Source organism: Acanthochromis polyacanthus, chromosome 14, assembly GCF_021347895.1.
Source record: "Acanthochromis polyacanthus isolate Apoly-LR-REF ecotype Palm Island chromosome 14, KAUST_Apoly_ChrSc, whole genome shotgun sequence".
Taxonomy (NCBI): domain Eukaryota; kingdom Metazoa; phylum Chordata; class Actinopteri; family Pomacentridae; genus Acanthochromis; species Acanthochromis polyacanthus.
Genome location: NC_067126.1, coordinates 21,994,034 through 22,009,555, shown reverse-complemented (window position 1 = coordinate 22,009,555; position 15,522 = coordinate 21,994,034). Strand labels below are relative to the sequence as shown.

The following is a 15,522-nucleotide window of genomic DNA, read 5'->3' as shown; positions in this document are numbered from 1 at the left end:
AAGGATGAAAGAGTTAGGCTTAGATTTAATTAAACAAGGGTGGAGGACTTCATTATCCAACTGCACAGTTCTTCATCATACATCATAATGCCAGCTGATTTTAGCAACTATCAGAATGACAGGTTTAGCAAAGCAAAGGGAGGCAGAGATATGGGACATCTGACCTGCAAATATACAAGTGTGTAGGTCAGATTTCCCGGACCTTTGACCTAATGACTTGTATCCTTGTCACTTACATATTACAAAGCCAACAGAAAGACCGTCTCATTAGTAGATGGCGCCGATTGTCCTGTTAAATCTCAACAGGCGATGCCAATCACCAGACAAAGCCATTCCCAGTGAACCATGGTAAACTTTTAGCCCACCACCTCTCATATCCACTGTGCACGCATGCACTGACACAAACATGCCTATCAACTGTTTACACACATATCTAATAAGCAGTAAACAGCAAAGTCAAACAAACAAAACCTTTTGTTTACCCATGAGCCGTGCCAGTCCATTTCACGCGGAGTGCCACTTTGTATGCAGGGGCCCCTTTCAGAAGGATCCCAGCGCCGGCTGTTTTAGCCTCAAAGAGACAAGCATGCATGGATCATCACCTTAATTAACGCCTGCTCCGCTGTATATTTTCCCATGTAGACTGAGGTGAGTTTTGGACACAAATGCCAATCCAATTTCCTCTAAATAGGGTTATGGCACTTGCCCCCAACATCGCAGTCTTCATTCTCAAGTGCCTTCCTTAGTCGACATGCCACAGAGACTTCACAAAGGTCGATTGTTTTCATAGTTTCAATGCATCATACTTTTAGATGCGAGTTATTGCATGTACTGAACTACTATAAGACTTTTTCCTGGGTTCCTTGAAAGACGCTGTAATTATTTAACCACTATGATTAAATGCAAATAAAATGATCACCGCTGAAGGCCTGCTTTGGGAAGTTTTTAAAGGAAACAACAGGTGGTCTAATAATTATTTCTACCATCTACCAATTTTTTATAGTTACCTTATTTAGCTTTGTAATTACCAAAAATAAAGAAACTCAGATTTTGACACCAGAGATTACCAAATTAGATGATTAAAATACATCAAACATCAAATTTCTACAAAGGTCGCTTGTTTTCACTGCATCCAGGCTGAAAGACTACATAAAGGAAATGTGTATTTTCTGCTTTCTTATTTTCACATGCAACAACACAATCCAAAAATTCTTGTTGGGAAAATGGACAAAAAGCCCCATAAAGGCCTGAAAGATAATACTGTGGCTTTGTAATTGACAGGAAATGAAAGAAAGCATATTTTGACAACAGCAATTACAAAGCAAGCTAATAAAAATCAATCAAACAAAAATATTTGCAAAGAAGTTGTTGCAATGTCCGAATTCATTACATAATTACAAAAGTAAAATATCTAAAAATGTGCCCAAACAATTGTGGTATTATCTTTTACATACTTTCACATTGTATTACACTGTACTACTACATGCAGCATAATGTGCACATGTAATTTTGTGCCATATCTTGTAGAAATACTGTGCAAGCTCTGTATCTCAGATACCTAAATAATACAAAAACGTAATTTTAAACCCTGAATGTCTATGATATTGGGTTCTGTTAAAATGGCTGGTCACCTCTGGACTCGTAAGCAATGGCCGGCTGCACGACAGAAAACTATAATAACAAAAAAAACGAATTACAGCCACTTATCCTCAAACTGAGGGGCTACAAGTGCACAGCGAGAGACAGAGATGGAGTGAAAGAGGGAAGGTGGTGTAATCACTGCTCCAGCCAGCTACTCAGAGGCTAACCACACTGGCTGGCACATTAAGACTACACCGAGAGCTATTGCTGGCTACAGACTGTGATGTTCGCTACACAAAGCTGCACATCCAGGCACACGGGCACTTGATGTATTTATGTAGCAACAGTACAGCCCATACCTGAACCACACAGACACAGAGAAGTGTTTGTTCCAAGTCATTTCAGTGCTCAGTTGTTTTTGCGTCTGCAGTTGGTTAAATTTATGACATGTTGAAAAAGAGGGAAGGTTTTTTATTTTGTGTTAGAGTTTCAGACTCCACAATCAGGTGCACATTAGGAGATATGGACTGAAAGATCTCTTCAACATGAAAATTGATCAAAACAGTATTTTTATACTGTTTGTCAGATGATTTTGCTCTGGTTAATACAAACATTGTCTTCAAGATGTGTCCAAAGTTTCAACAGAAAACCTATTAGTGGCGTATCTCACAGGCAGTTCATGGTCAAACCGATATGTTTCTAAAGGATCACAGTACTGCTATAGTAATATCATTTCAGACACTGTCAGAATAAAGAAGCATTTTTATAGTAAACAAAGCTTTGTCACCAGCAGCAGACAAACAGGGTGACATACAGCACCCAACAGGGGGCAGGCACCTGTGAAGTAATTAGCCCAGCTTACAAGGATAGCACTCTGTGAATGTGGCATGAGGTTATGGTGCTGAGCCAACAAAAGGAGAGGTAACTGCACAAGCTGACTCACCCTCATAGCAGCAGACATGATAAAGCAAATATTCCTGCTGCAGGCATGACTAAGCAGTCCAGAGGAAAGATATGAATCCAGTGTTATGCAGTCATTTCAATCCATATTAATATAAAAGCACACTATGCATTTGAAAGGTTTGTTTCTTCTCAGGTTCAGTTTATAAATGTACACAGTATGTTTTAAATGTGTCTAAGCCTGCAGATGTTAAGTAGCTGCAGGAACATTAAAGCTTGGAAGGACTATTACAGCTATGAAGGGCGGAAGTAAGATAAACTCTGTTGATTTGCAGAGAGGAAATTGTGTTTACTTTGTGAAAATCCCATAGAGTTGTTAGCGTTCTCTGCTATAGGCACGATGAAGGGAAATCCGGCTGAACTCGCTGAAAACCTACACAAATAAAGCTGCCGAAATGTCAGCCTGTGCCTCCTCTTCTGTCTCCCTCATCTCTTCATCCATCCCTCTCTGTGTCCCTTTATCCCTGACTCTCCTCTCCCTCCCTCCTCTCATCCCCCTCTGCCGTGATCAGGCTAAGAATATGGATCACACAGACGGAGTTATTTATAGAGCAGGATTCCCAAGGGAGTTCCTCACCCCACTGGGCATCAGTGCACTCAGAGGAAAAACCCCATGAATGTTTACTCACAGTCTGCGAGAAACCTGACGCACATTCATGATTTAAACACAATGTCAGCAAAATGTGTGTGACACAAACAAAGCTACTCAAAGACACACACCAGTGACATCAGTGCAAGCCTTGCATATTAAGAATGAATCCTAATCGCTGACATAATGTTGTCCTGCCGTGAGCCCTACAGTCACAGGTGCTCACAGAGGAGGGAGGCAAACGCCATGGCGACTTGTGGGATTGTGGCCAGCGGTTGGTTGGACAGGAGAGCAGGGGTGGGGCTTGAGGTGGAGGGTGAACCAATGATGCTAGGCAAGTAATTCAACAAATGGCCTGCATGTATGTTAAGTTCAACGCTTTGCTGTCAAATCTGGGATGGGTGTGTATGTGTGTTGTAGTGTGCGCCGCCACCTCTTTGTCTTTATTCATCTCTCTTTTATCTTCCTGTGATGACAGCTCGTCAGTGTTCCCTCAGACGGACTCCGCTGGACAGAACGAGCCAAAGAGCAACTAATCAAGTCCTTTAAAACGAGTCTAGAGTGTTCACATTTGGGTATACAAAGATGTGCAAAATCTTCATGGGCACTTTTCAAGGAGCTTCTCTGTTAGCTGTGTCAAAGCACTGTGATTTTAACTTTCAAAGTGAACTGGGATACTGAGTCTCCACATGATCCACAACAGAGAGCTGCAGAGCCACATGGTGACACAGCATGTACAATGGGCACCACATGCAAATTAAGCTCTTAATAGGCACTTTACTCAAATAAAAAAAGATAACAAATATTCATTACTTTGTATTTTTTGTAAATGTCTAAACACTTTTGTACACGCTTCTGTGCACGCACACACACACAGGCATAAACGCAAATGCACACTGATGAACACAATAGAGTGTGTGGAGGGACAGACCCAGCCACTGCCATCTGCTCCATTCAGTTAAAGGCTGCGCTGAGTGGTGCTGAGCGAGCCTCCATACATCAGTACCATTCAATAAACACTGTCACTACCCGAAGCTGCACACCCACACGGCAAATCAACATGTACACAAACACACACGCACGCACACACACTCCTAAAGCAAGCGAACATGCACACACAGTAACATATCCACTGGCAAAACAAGTGCATAGAAACACATGGAGGACTACAGATCACAATTCATTAGTGAACACATGAATAGCAAACTCTGTGAAAGCCACAACAACACATCCCTTACACAACAAAAAGCACAATACAGCTGAGCAAAGATATCACAAAACATTTCCCTGCACGCTATTTACAGAGTAATCCTTGCGTAACAACAAGAGCTCTTACCCATCAGTTGTGCCGTGCTGTCCGGTTGTTGCACGTTTGAGTGGTGTGTGTCTAGTGCACAGTATCAGAGAGAGAGAGAGAGAGAACTGAACTGTAAAGTCCACTGCAGCGCAAAGACCCAGCAGACCAACCTGGCTGTGGCGGTGAGAACAGATCTCTGTCCCTCTCCGTCTTTCACACGGTCCGTCTCTCACTCTGTCGCTTCTCCCTGCTTCTCTCACTGACGTTATTTTGCTCTGCCCTCCAGCTGCCACTCTCTCTCTCCCTCTCCCTCCCTCTCCTCCTCTGGTCCCCTCCCACTCTTCCTCCCTCTCCCTCGCGCTCTCCCTTTTGCTCTCTCAGTGACATCAGAGGGCAGTCTCAGGCATGTTGAGCATTTTATGAGCGCCGTTCTCTCCGTCTCTACCTCCCAACTCCCAGACCAACGGTGAGGCAGACTGCGTCAGACTGCGACCACATTCTTATTTGACTAGACAAACTCTACGCTTTTATGCACCACCTCTGTTCAATGTTACACTTACCGACATTTTTTTGATGCGATTTACTTGTTGCACTCACAGGTTTGTGGATCTTTCTATCTGAAACCCTCCTACACACAGCACACAGACAGTCGCTGTGAAGTTGAACTAACAATAGATGTAGCTCGGCCTTGTAAGGGGAACATTTTACAACCAGTGACGATATGTCAGACATCTCTCTCTGCCCACTGCACACATACATGAGTACAGTTTGGTATCCAGATTCAGTTCTTTTTGAGCACCCACCATGAGCAAATTTGCTTGAATGTCACAGGTTCCCGACACCTTAAAACAATAATTATAGACCTAATTGAACAAGGCAGCAATTTCTAAATTCTCAAACAAGGCGAGTATATTACACAAAATACAGGGAAAGCGCAGAAATTGAGAAACCTAAACAAATACATAAATATCTGAGGAAGCTGCATTGACGTAGTTTAGTGACTAATTCTTAGAAAGAAAGCATGACCAATAAACCGAGAGTGAGAAGCTGAATCATAGCAGAGACAGATTTATTTATGGATGGCTGAAAAGTGAGTTGCGAATTAGAGATGAGTTTTGGAGTGAATGATAATGAGGAGCAATTAGGGCTGCTGAAGGACTCGTCTATTGAGTGGAATCAGTCCACTGATGACAAGTGCTCCTCTGGGGGCGACACCCGACATATGTCCTGCTGTCATATCAATGGGCAGTTTGATAATCAACCAAAAGGTGTGAACAGAAACAGTCAGAATGGGGCTGACCGCAGAGTGAATAGTTGTTTACTTGGAGAGTGTAACTGTATTAAAAAAAAACAAAACAACTGCATTTGTGCTTAAAGGGGATGATTTATGATTCCCTTTCAGCCATACAGGCTCAGCAGTTGAAGAAGCAACAAGATGCAGCATTCAGAATTGAAAGCATTGCCGCTGGCAACAAAGACTCACATATTTTGAGTAAAATTGGGCAATTGTGAACGTTTTAACTTGTGGCTACCACTTGTGCAAGTTTGGATTCTGATGGGAAACAGATGCCCATTCAACTACATGGAGAGCTACAAACAAAGAAAAACTGACCCTCGTTAGCAAGAGCTTATAAGTTCTCTGTGGTATGAAGAACTTAACAATATAGTCAGGACAGATTGAGATTGGAGTACGGAAACTGCATGCAACAATAAATATATCTAAGCCCTACTGGTTCTTAGCGCCAGAGACAGCCTGCTACATAGAATGTGCTAGAAATGATACATATCCATCCAAAATAAAAATAATACGTGAAGCTGTCTGCAGACCAGCGATGGACAAACAAGGACGCATTACTGGCACATTTACTTGTATGCAACACTGATAAATACTTTACCACTACATCTTATTTTAAAACCAGCTGCATTCAAATGTAGTTGGTTAATAACGGGATCTCCCCTCACATTTACCACGTCTATCTATTCGATCACTCATCAGATCATCTTTGTGTTTTTTGCACACATCACATCAACAAATTTTTGTGTGCATAAGTGTCCATGTATGTATGTGTGCATGTAGGTGCACATGGGGTGGTCTGATTCTGTGTTTGCAGAAGCTATTTTTGAAGTTCAGCGTAGAATCCAGGAAGCGAAGTTTTGTTTGATCAGACAACACACCTACACACCTGGCTGCGATAAAGGCCTGCGTTATCAGCTTGTTGTATGCTGCTGACGTCAAAGGCTTAGCTAAGCTTCATGCAGCCATGACACTGATAACAGCTAATGCTGCTGATCCCAAGCCACAATGGCATACGCACACGCACACAAACACCATTTCATTTTTAGAACAGAGAGAATCACCCTCAGGAAGGGCAGTGACCAGACTGAGCAGAAGAACACCTTGTGAACTTTGCATTGACAATCAATCCATGGACATGGGTTGGTGGGCAAGAAGCATGGTCAAAGAACAGTGGCGGTGACCCAGCAACTTGTCAAACAAAAACGAACATTTGAATATATGTGGGCAGCTTTGGAAACTATTTTTTGGCCTACAAAAAAGAAGAATTGTTGAAGATTACAAGTGCCTTCCTGAGCCTGTTTAGACCACTCACATGTCATAGAAGCAGTTATGATTAATTTCCTCTATGATTGTAGCTACAAGTGTAGAAGTGTATCAGAAAAACACAGATCTTGCGCTTAATTAATAAAACTTCTGTTGTACATTTTGATCTTATTAGGACAGCCATCCAGACGCTTATGTGCAAGACACACACAAAATTCTGCACTGATAAAAGGTGACACTGTTTTGCTTTGTTTGATGCAAGTCTAACCATTAAGCTTTCTTTGATCCAGACCAGCCAGTCAGGAGACCACAGGAGGTCAAACATTGCTTTTTACATCACAGTCAGTTCTTGCTTTGGCAAAGATTCCAATATGAAGCAACAAGCATGGAGACTGTGCAACAATTCTGCATAGAGAGACAATAAATACAGTTTGTGCAGCGCCACGTGCTGAGACTTGGAGCATATAGAGGACTTCTAGGTATGGCTTCTATGCTCATCATTTAATAGCAATATGTATAATTAAAAGTATGTAGAAAACCTAGAAATCTGCACTCCACGGTGAATGCATGTGAAAGCTGGCAGTTATTTGCAACAGCCTGAGAGAGAACCAGAATAGGCGATAAGTGAGTGTATCTGAGATAAATAGCTTGTGTAGCTATCTGCATCAGAGTCAGCGCGCACGTGTGCCTTAAATAATACATGTGGCATAATGATTGCAAGGCATGCTGAAGTACACAGTGTGGCAACCAGGCAGACAGGACTGATGAATAAGTAATGGATGGCGTCCGACTCGTAATGTACACACACTCACACACACTCACACACAAGGCATACATGCAAACCATAACCACAAGCCTGCTCATGCTCAGGCGGGAGAAAAAACAGCAACTCTTATTTTTGTACCATCTTACGCTCTTGCCCCCCCCCCCCCCCCCCCCCCCCCCCCCCTTCATAGTGACAGAGGGATGGTGGGATGGGGGGGGAAGGAGGGTTGCTTTTTTCATCCATCTCCCCAGAGAACCCCCAAAACCAACTCCAAATATATGAGATACTGTGTCGTTTATTATTGATTTGGGTTATTTATAATACACACTCACTCTCTCAGTGTCCCCCATCCCCCTTTACATCCCTCTCTCTGTCTCGTTCTCTCTGCCTCTCGTCCCATTGACTGGTATCTTGGGGAATCTCAAAACGCGCACACTAAATTTGAAACTTCTATTTTAAACAATCATCAGCATTTTAAGCAGCGGGACTAGGATTTATTGAGCGTAATGATTTCCTAATTTATAATTAGTTGATGAAGAATATGAGAAACTACCTTTCTTCATGTCGTAATTTAATCAGCTCTGCAGAAGTTTGAATAAAGTATTGATTTAATGCTAGAATCCTACTTTTTTTCCTCAAATATATACTAACACTTGTCTTTTTTAATTAACATGGCAGCAAAGTTAGAGATGGAGTCTGCAATTCTGGTGCTTTCGCTGTTATCGTGTTTAAATTTACCGTCCTTCTTGTTCTGTGTATGTGTTCATGGGTGCATGTAGACCCCTTTAACCCCACCACTCCGTCGCCTGTCCTGTGTACAAACTTCCACAAGCTCAAACAAGTTGTAGTGAGAAATTGTTGTGTGGATTAGTCTGAGCCACTTTGTTTCCCATTCACAAAACTTGCGCTGTGTAGACACAAATGAAATTCATTCAGTCAAAATTTCTGGATGAGAATCATATACTCCACTTTTATATTATAATATTTGCTTTGTATATTTTGCACTACACTGACACAAAAAAGGAAACCGATCAGTTAGCTGGTAACCTGTGAGTTGCTGCATGGCTCTCACAGTCCGACTAACTACAGAGATGAAGGTACAGTATATACGCCTCAAAACCAAGCTGAAGTCCCACTAGAATACTGTCTTTTTTTTTTTTTTACGAGACTTGTCAGATATCATAATGTAATGTCTATACAGGGAAATGGTTCGCAAAGCAGCAGAGATTTCACAGAACAATGTCTGCAGAGAGAGGTGCTACTTTAATATCCCTGGTTTTGTCAGCCCATTGCTTCCCAACCAGTTTTGGCTTATGACCCCTTAAAACAAAACATGTCTACCAACTGGAAGCATGTCCACAAAAGAGCAGAGGGCTTAGAAGAAAAATGACCCATTATACTGCGTGAGATAAAGTAGATATTGGGGGGGGGGACTACAGAAAAATATTAAGAATTTGGTGCAGCAAAAATATGTTTTCCCACTTCTCTCACAACCCCTCAAGCTTAATATCTGAATCAGGCATTACTGGCAATGTTGCAAATCAGTGGGAAGTATTGTTTTATGGTGATAATGATAAAATAAATGTTATGACGCATTTTGATTGTATTTCCATCTGGTTGTTTGGCCAAAAAGTAACTTAGAACTGAATTTCCAGAGAATTAAGTGTATCACAGTATAAATCTCTTTGTTGATAAATACTTAAATAAACTATTTAATGACATTGCCAACCCCTGTTCATGAGCAATATCTAATCTAAATGGAAGGACATTTTTTCTTACGTCAAGGCACAGCAAATAACACACACAGACAAATCTCGTGATTGTAAACCAGTGCATGTGTAAACAAACACTGCTCCGATGTACTCCTTCTTTCTCTTGTTTATGCATATAGGGATATCTAAAGACAAAGAGCTGGATTATGCAGCTAAACACTTTTATTTGATCTGCTGTATACTTCACTGGAGCTGATTTGGTGTTGAATTGTGCTCTATAAACCCACGTGTACACACACAAAAGACACACAAGACAATCCTCAGATCAAATTTGTTTGAGGCTGCCAGACTGATCTCCTTCAGGTAGCGAGCTCGACCAAAAATACGCCCAACAACAATCAAATTCTGCCAGTTCTGAGGAAAACCTTGAAACATCAAGGCTTCAAAACAGCTTCTTAAAAAGCAGACATGGTAGCAGAAAGAGATGATTTGAGCTGTTGGCTGCAGTGGGGAGCTCCCGTTCATTTATATTTTACGTCCTCTCCTTCCATCTCAGTGGTAATGCCTTCCCCGTCTGCACCGAGCTCACACCAGACAGAGAGCCATTAGCCGTCAGCGATGCTAAACTGAACTTATGAAAGATGTCAGCTTACCACGCTGCACCCTGTGCTCTTAAAAATCACATGGGTCACTGGAGTGCCCTCGTGCACAATAGCTTGAGTACAGAGTATAGCAACTTGTCTAACACAGGCCTTGTCAATAATGTAAACAGGCATAGCGAAAGCAAAGATAGCTACAGCTATAAATGGAGAAAAAGAAAGGTGAGTCCAGGTATGTAAGGAAAGATCAAGGATTCGTACTATGAGCAAGCATGAAAAAAGGATGAATGCTGGTGCAGATGAAGAATCTTGTCCAGTTTCTTTCACTTGAACAATGGTTTGTATTTCATGGCATATATACTTGCAGGGTGGTTGATTATTTTGTATAAGAGCAACCAGTCCTGCAAACACCCAACTCGCTTCTTTTTCTCAAACTTCTTAGAAGTCCACTCCACTTAGAAAACTGACACAGACAATCACAAGCAGCAAACCATCATCTATTTCTACTCTTAAATGAGTCTGTGGTGAGGCACAGTCTATTGCTGACAGCCATGCTGTAGCCATTAGGCTGTAGGCTTGTCTGTAATGAACTCCACTTCCCGGACTGAGGAGGGCTAGCCCCTGGCTGCGATGGTGTCCTGGCCAGATGCTAGCAAACCCCTTGCGAGTGAAAAGCAAAGGTCTGAACCTTGGAGTGGTCATCCATAATAGATAGCTTCCAGAGGACTCTTCTAGGTCCATATGGTCTTGCTAGGGGTTTTAAAAGCCTTTACAAAACACACCTCTACATTAACAAGTGATTTTAACAGGAAGCAAAAGAGCAAAGCATCGCAGTACAATGTGCATAATATGCATCTGTTTATCTTCACACAGAGACAAAGACACACACTATGGTTGTGATTTGTACAACTTGGTAAGACCTAACTTTAAAAATACTACAAAATGTTATATACAGACCTTCCGCCTGCTCTAATGACTATAATATTGTTTAATATTTAGCAGCATGAAGAAACTACTCACAGTTCTGGCTGCTGATATGATCACCTGTTGGTATACAGATGGTAATATGTGAGCTGGTGAGACATTTGCCTTAAATTGGTAGAGGGGTGAAGTAATGGAAACCGCAGATGCAGACCAAAACAAGTGATACAAGTTTGTTGGTTACAGAAGTTCTTGAATTCATTTCAGCAGTCAGGGTTAACAAAATGGCAACATTTCCTCCCCCCACATACAAGCATAGAAGTCATTTAAATTCTTCAGATCGAAATCAATTCAATGAAACTATAAGTTTTCTGAGAAGAATTTTCCAAGAAACGTAATCTTTAGTCAACTCGGACAACGGTGAGCTTTGAGTAAAAAAATGGAGGAATCCCTGTGCACCATAAAATTTTACCTGCTCTGCTGAGGCTGCTTCACAGAACAGATGTGGTATGGCTGGCAGATGGCTGTGTGTCAGGAGTGGATGGTATAAACATGTTCATTTGACTGAGCTGTTTAACTTGTTTTTTGGTTGGTGACCCAGAGTAGAAAGAACTAACTTATCACCAAGACTGCCCCCTCTGCCTTCTTGTTATATATTTATGATCCTTATTACAGTTGTCCAGGGCATACCCTGCTTTTCTCTTAAGATAGCCTCCAGTGGTTAATTGTCCCAGTATATGAACAATTTAACTGCTAATTGTCACAAATAATGCATATAACACACTATAGCTTCAAAATTAAATGACAAATATTGATTTTAATATCCTAACCATGTGAACCCAAGTTAGTTTTGGGACATTTTTAGCTTCTGTCACATTTTGTTTCCTGTGGGCACATTTTTCACTGCATTGGGTCCTGCACACCTATGGAAACAGCACAAGCATTGCTAGAAGTAGAAAGAACTTCTTCTTCCATGTAGTTCAGCTGTAAAAGTCACTGAATTATTATCAAATGATTGCTGGGTACAGCTGAGTCAACAAGCAAATTATTCATTTTTGGCATTTTGTTTTGAATCAGACATGAGAACAAGTTGATTTTCATGAAATATCCCCAAATTTAAGCTTAGATTTGGTAGTTTTAGTTTTCCAATGAAACTGCTGTTTTAGAAGTAGTTTCTAGCTGTGATCAAAGGTCATCTTTTAAATTGCCTTTTTAAATTTGCTGGTGGTGTTCAAAGGGTTGATAGCTCGATAAAATCAAACTAAAACATTTATTGTAAACCCGAGATTTTTTTTTTCTTTTCAGGTTCATAACAGAGTTTGTATTGGGATGTCCTGGTTACCAGATCCTACCACATAACCACCACGTCTCTGGCACTCCCAACCCCCATGCCTTTCTCCTGACTTCCTGTCTGTCTGACAATATTACCATCAAGCCAAAATGAAGTTCCAAGATTTTGTATGCATTCGTGCACACACACCAGCTAACACAACCTCTCTCCAGACGTCTACAAGGCCTTCGAAAGCCAAGCCAGCCAACCAAAACAGCAAAACACACCAGGCCATATGCAAAATTTATAGCATGGTAACATGGTAAAAGTCTTTCTGGCTCCACTACATCCACACAAACTGTCACAACCTGCTGTAGCTGTCAGGATAATGGCACTGAGGCAGACAAAGTAGGTTAAGGCATTGCCTGTTCTGCTGGAAGACACAAACAAGTCTGGCTCTAAGCACTGTGCCATACTTTCTTAGACCTGAATGCGTATGTGTGTGTTTCTCTTTAACAGGGTTGACATGAAGGCCACAACCTCAGGCTATGTCTGTAAATATAATTAGACACTGGTACACTGTCTTGTATTGCCTTTATAACTCCAATCTTTCTTTCAGGATAAAATGTAATTTCACCTCATGCTCTCCCAAAGCTTCAGGTTTGCCTTACGTGCAGCCATAAACCTATTGCTCGTACATACACCACACTTTCTAGTATCCTTTAAAGAACATTAAATAAATGTAAATTATTCCAAAACTGTTATGTGCAGGAGAAATAAAAAGACAGATTCAGGGAGATGACGTGAAGCAAAGTGTGGAGGATTATATTTCAGTTCATCAGGAGTTCAAGAGAACCATTTGGAGAAATCCCTTGGGCAATGACTTTGACACGGTTGTTAGTATGTGAGTGTGTGTACGTGACAGTGACAGTGGCTTAGCAGAAAAGTAGCAGCTGCCCGCTAACTCCTGCCTACACCAAACTGGCACCAAACAGGAGGATCGATGCCAGGTCAGGGAGAGAGGAGGGTGAGAAGGGTTGGTAGGTGGTTCTGGGGGCCCAACTGAAGGGCTGGGACCAGGGCCGGACAGCCATGTGGGCTCCCTGGTGACTACGAGCATAAAAACAGGTGATCTCCATAAGGAATAGTGCTGATTTAAGCAGGTGCAGATCTGAAGTCTCTCTAGCCCTTTTTATTCACCCTTACAAGGAATGTTGCGTTGTCATTTCACTTCGCTTCTTTCTTCCCCACACAGCAGCTTACCATGACTCTGCTCAAACATGAACTTCTCGTCTGTTAGTCTGCCTGTGCGCAACATTACCCAAAAACAGAATAAAAGATTTGAATGAAATTTTCAGGGAAGGTCAGAAATGACACAAGGACTACCTCATTAAATTCTGGCAGTGATGTGGCTTATAGTCTAAATACATGGATTTGTTAAAGATTTCTGTTTCATTGCAAGATAGCGACACAGCGTCACTGTAACTATGACAACAAGTGAACGCTACTACAGCTACCTGGTGACAATCACATGATTGTGATGCTACTACAAATCCACCGCTGCAGACTTATCAGGACTTATCCGTCGGAAATCAAATGACTGAGCAGTGTTGGTGGAGTGCTGTGCTCTCTGAATGTTTTTCTTGTTTTAGAAAGCCAAACTTAGGTTCAATATTCACTGTATAATAGATTTAAAACATGTGATTGAGCTTTGCTGTATGAAACACTATAAAATGTGTGTCACACAAGAAAGTCAGCATAAATTTGTTGTGTTAAACAGTTTAAACAGTGGGTCAGACATGCTGCAAAATGTACGAGGTGTGGCTATTATATGAGACGGGGCTTATGTCAAATCACTGTAAACAACCTGAACAATGCAGTACACATTGATCAAACATAACAGCTCCTGAAAGCTTCAGTCTACTCAAATTAAACAAGACTGAATTACAGCTTTAGTCTCATTCTTAAATAGCCACACCCTGTAAATCCTACATTGCAACCTTTGACATTTTCCACTGTTTTAAATTCTGATTTCAATTTGAATTTGATTACTTGTTCAGCTCAGTAAGTGAAATATTTCCTGGCAAGTCTCAGACTTTGTGTTGCAAAATGACTTAGTGTTTTGACTCACCACGGACACTACTTTTCCTGGGGGAAAAGCTGCCTTCCCCATGTGATTTTGAGGATCAACTGCAGTAAGAGCAAAAATAGTGGTGATGAGAGACTGTGTGCAGAAAAGAAAAACGAAGATGATGTGAAAATAAGGCAAATCCGATGTGTCTCTCAAGCCCCAAAGAGCATAGTGTGTCGGGCATGTTGTTTTTACATTAACAGAGTAAAAACAAACACAAACACACGTATTAACAATGTCAGGATTAAGGTCAAGCACTCAGTCATGCGCAGAGACACAAAACCCCCATTTTCCAGAGAGCAGTAGGGAGGGAGGCAGCAGGGGTCTGGCAGACAGACAAGTGTCTGGTCATGGTGACCTACAGGAGGGGTGTCCTCTGGAACACACCTCGCTCTCCATCTCTGGCTTTTCAACACTAATCCTGTCACCTTTAAAGCGCATTTCCACTCTTCTGTTCACATCTGTTATTTCAGAAATGTGTATTCCATTTTGAGGAAAAGTTTTATGTGAAAACCAAGGCTACGAAGGCTTTTCCACAGGGTTAGAGTAAGACATTCAGCTGTGATGGTTAAGGTTAGGGAATGCATTATGTCAGTGAGTGTCCTCATGAAGAGAAAAGTGTGTGAGTGTGTGTGTGTGTGTGTGTGTGTGTGTGTGTGTGTGTGTGTGTGTGTGTGTGTGTGTGTGTGTGTGTGTGTGTGTGTGTGTAGGAATGGAGATGCAGAGTGAGAAATAATTTGGCGTGGTCCAAAAAGTGTTTCTCTCCACTTTTTGTGATTTCCTTTCCAGAGTTTTGAAATGGTAATGAGGCTGCTGATATTTGCATAATGTGCCTTTCCTCATCCCTCTTTTTCTACTTATCCAGGCCCTCTTCTCCTCAAATTGCTGTTCCCCTCCTGTCTCTCACTTTTACCATCTCCATCTCCCCCACCCACCTCCATTCATTGCATTTATTCTACCTACTCCCGCTCTCAGGTTCTTAAGTGCTCATGTATTATTGACAACTCTAAATAAAGATAAGATAAGCCAGAGGACAGGAGTCGGCCAACAGGTTTGTCAATGACTGCGTGAACCGCTCTTCATCCTCTGTCAACTTTGTCGCTGCCTCTCATTCAGCTAAGCTTGATTATCAGTGC

The 15,522-nt window shown here is 41.7% G+C and overlaps 1 protein-coding gene across 2 annotated transcripts in view; it reads right to left on the bottom strand.

Annotated features, from left to right (window-relative positions):
- The window catches only part of hdac4 (histone deacetylase 4), a 136,184-nt gene that overhangs the window by 63,443 nt on the left and 57,219 nt on the right, over window positions 1-15,522 (bottom strand). Inside the window, exon 1 of one of the 2 annotated variants that reach the window (XM_022210044.2) lies at window positions 4,467-4,807. The exons of the other annotated variant lie outside the window; for it this stretch is intronic. Within the exon in view, the coding sequence (XP_022065736.1) occupies window positions 4,467-4,470 (4 nt within the window). The 5' untranslated portion in view covers window positions 4,471-4,807. Of the gene's footprint in view, window positions 1-4,466; window positions 4,808-15,522 lie in introns of those variants that run through there. 2 annotated transcript variants of the gene reach the window in all.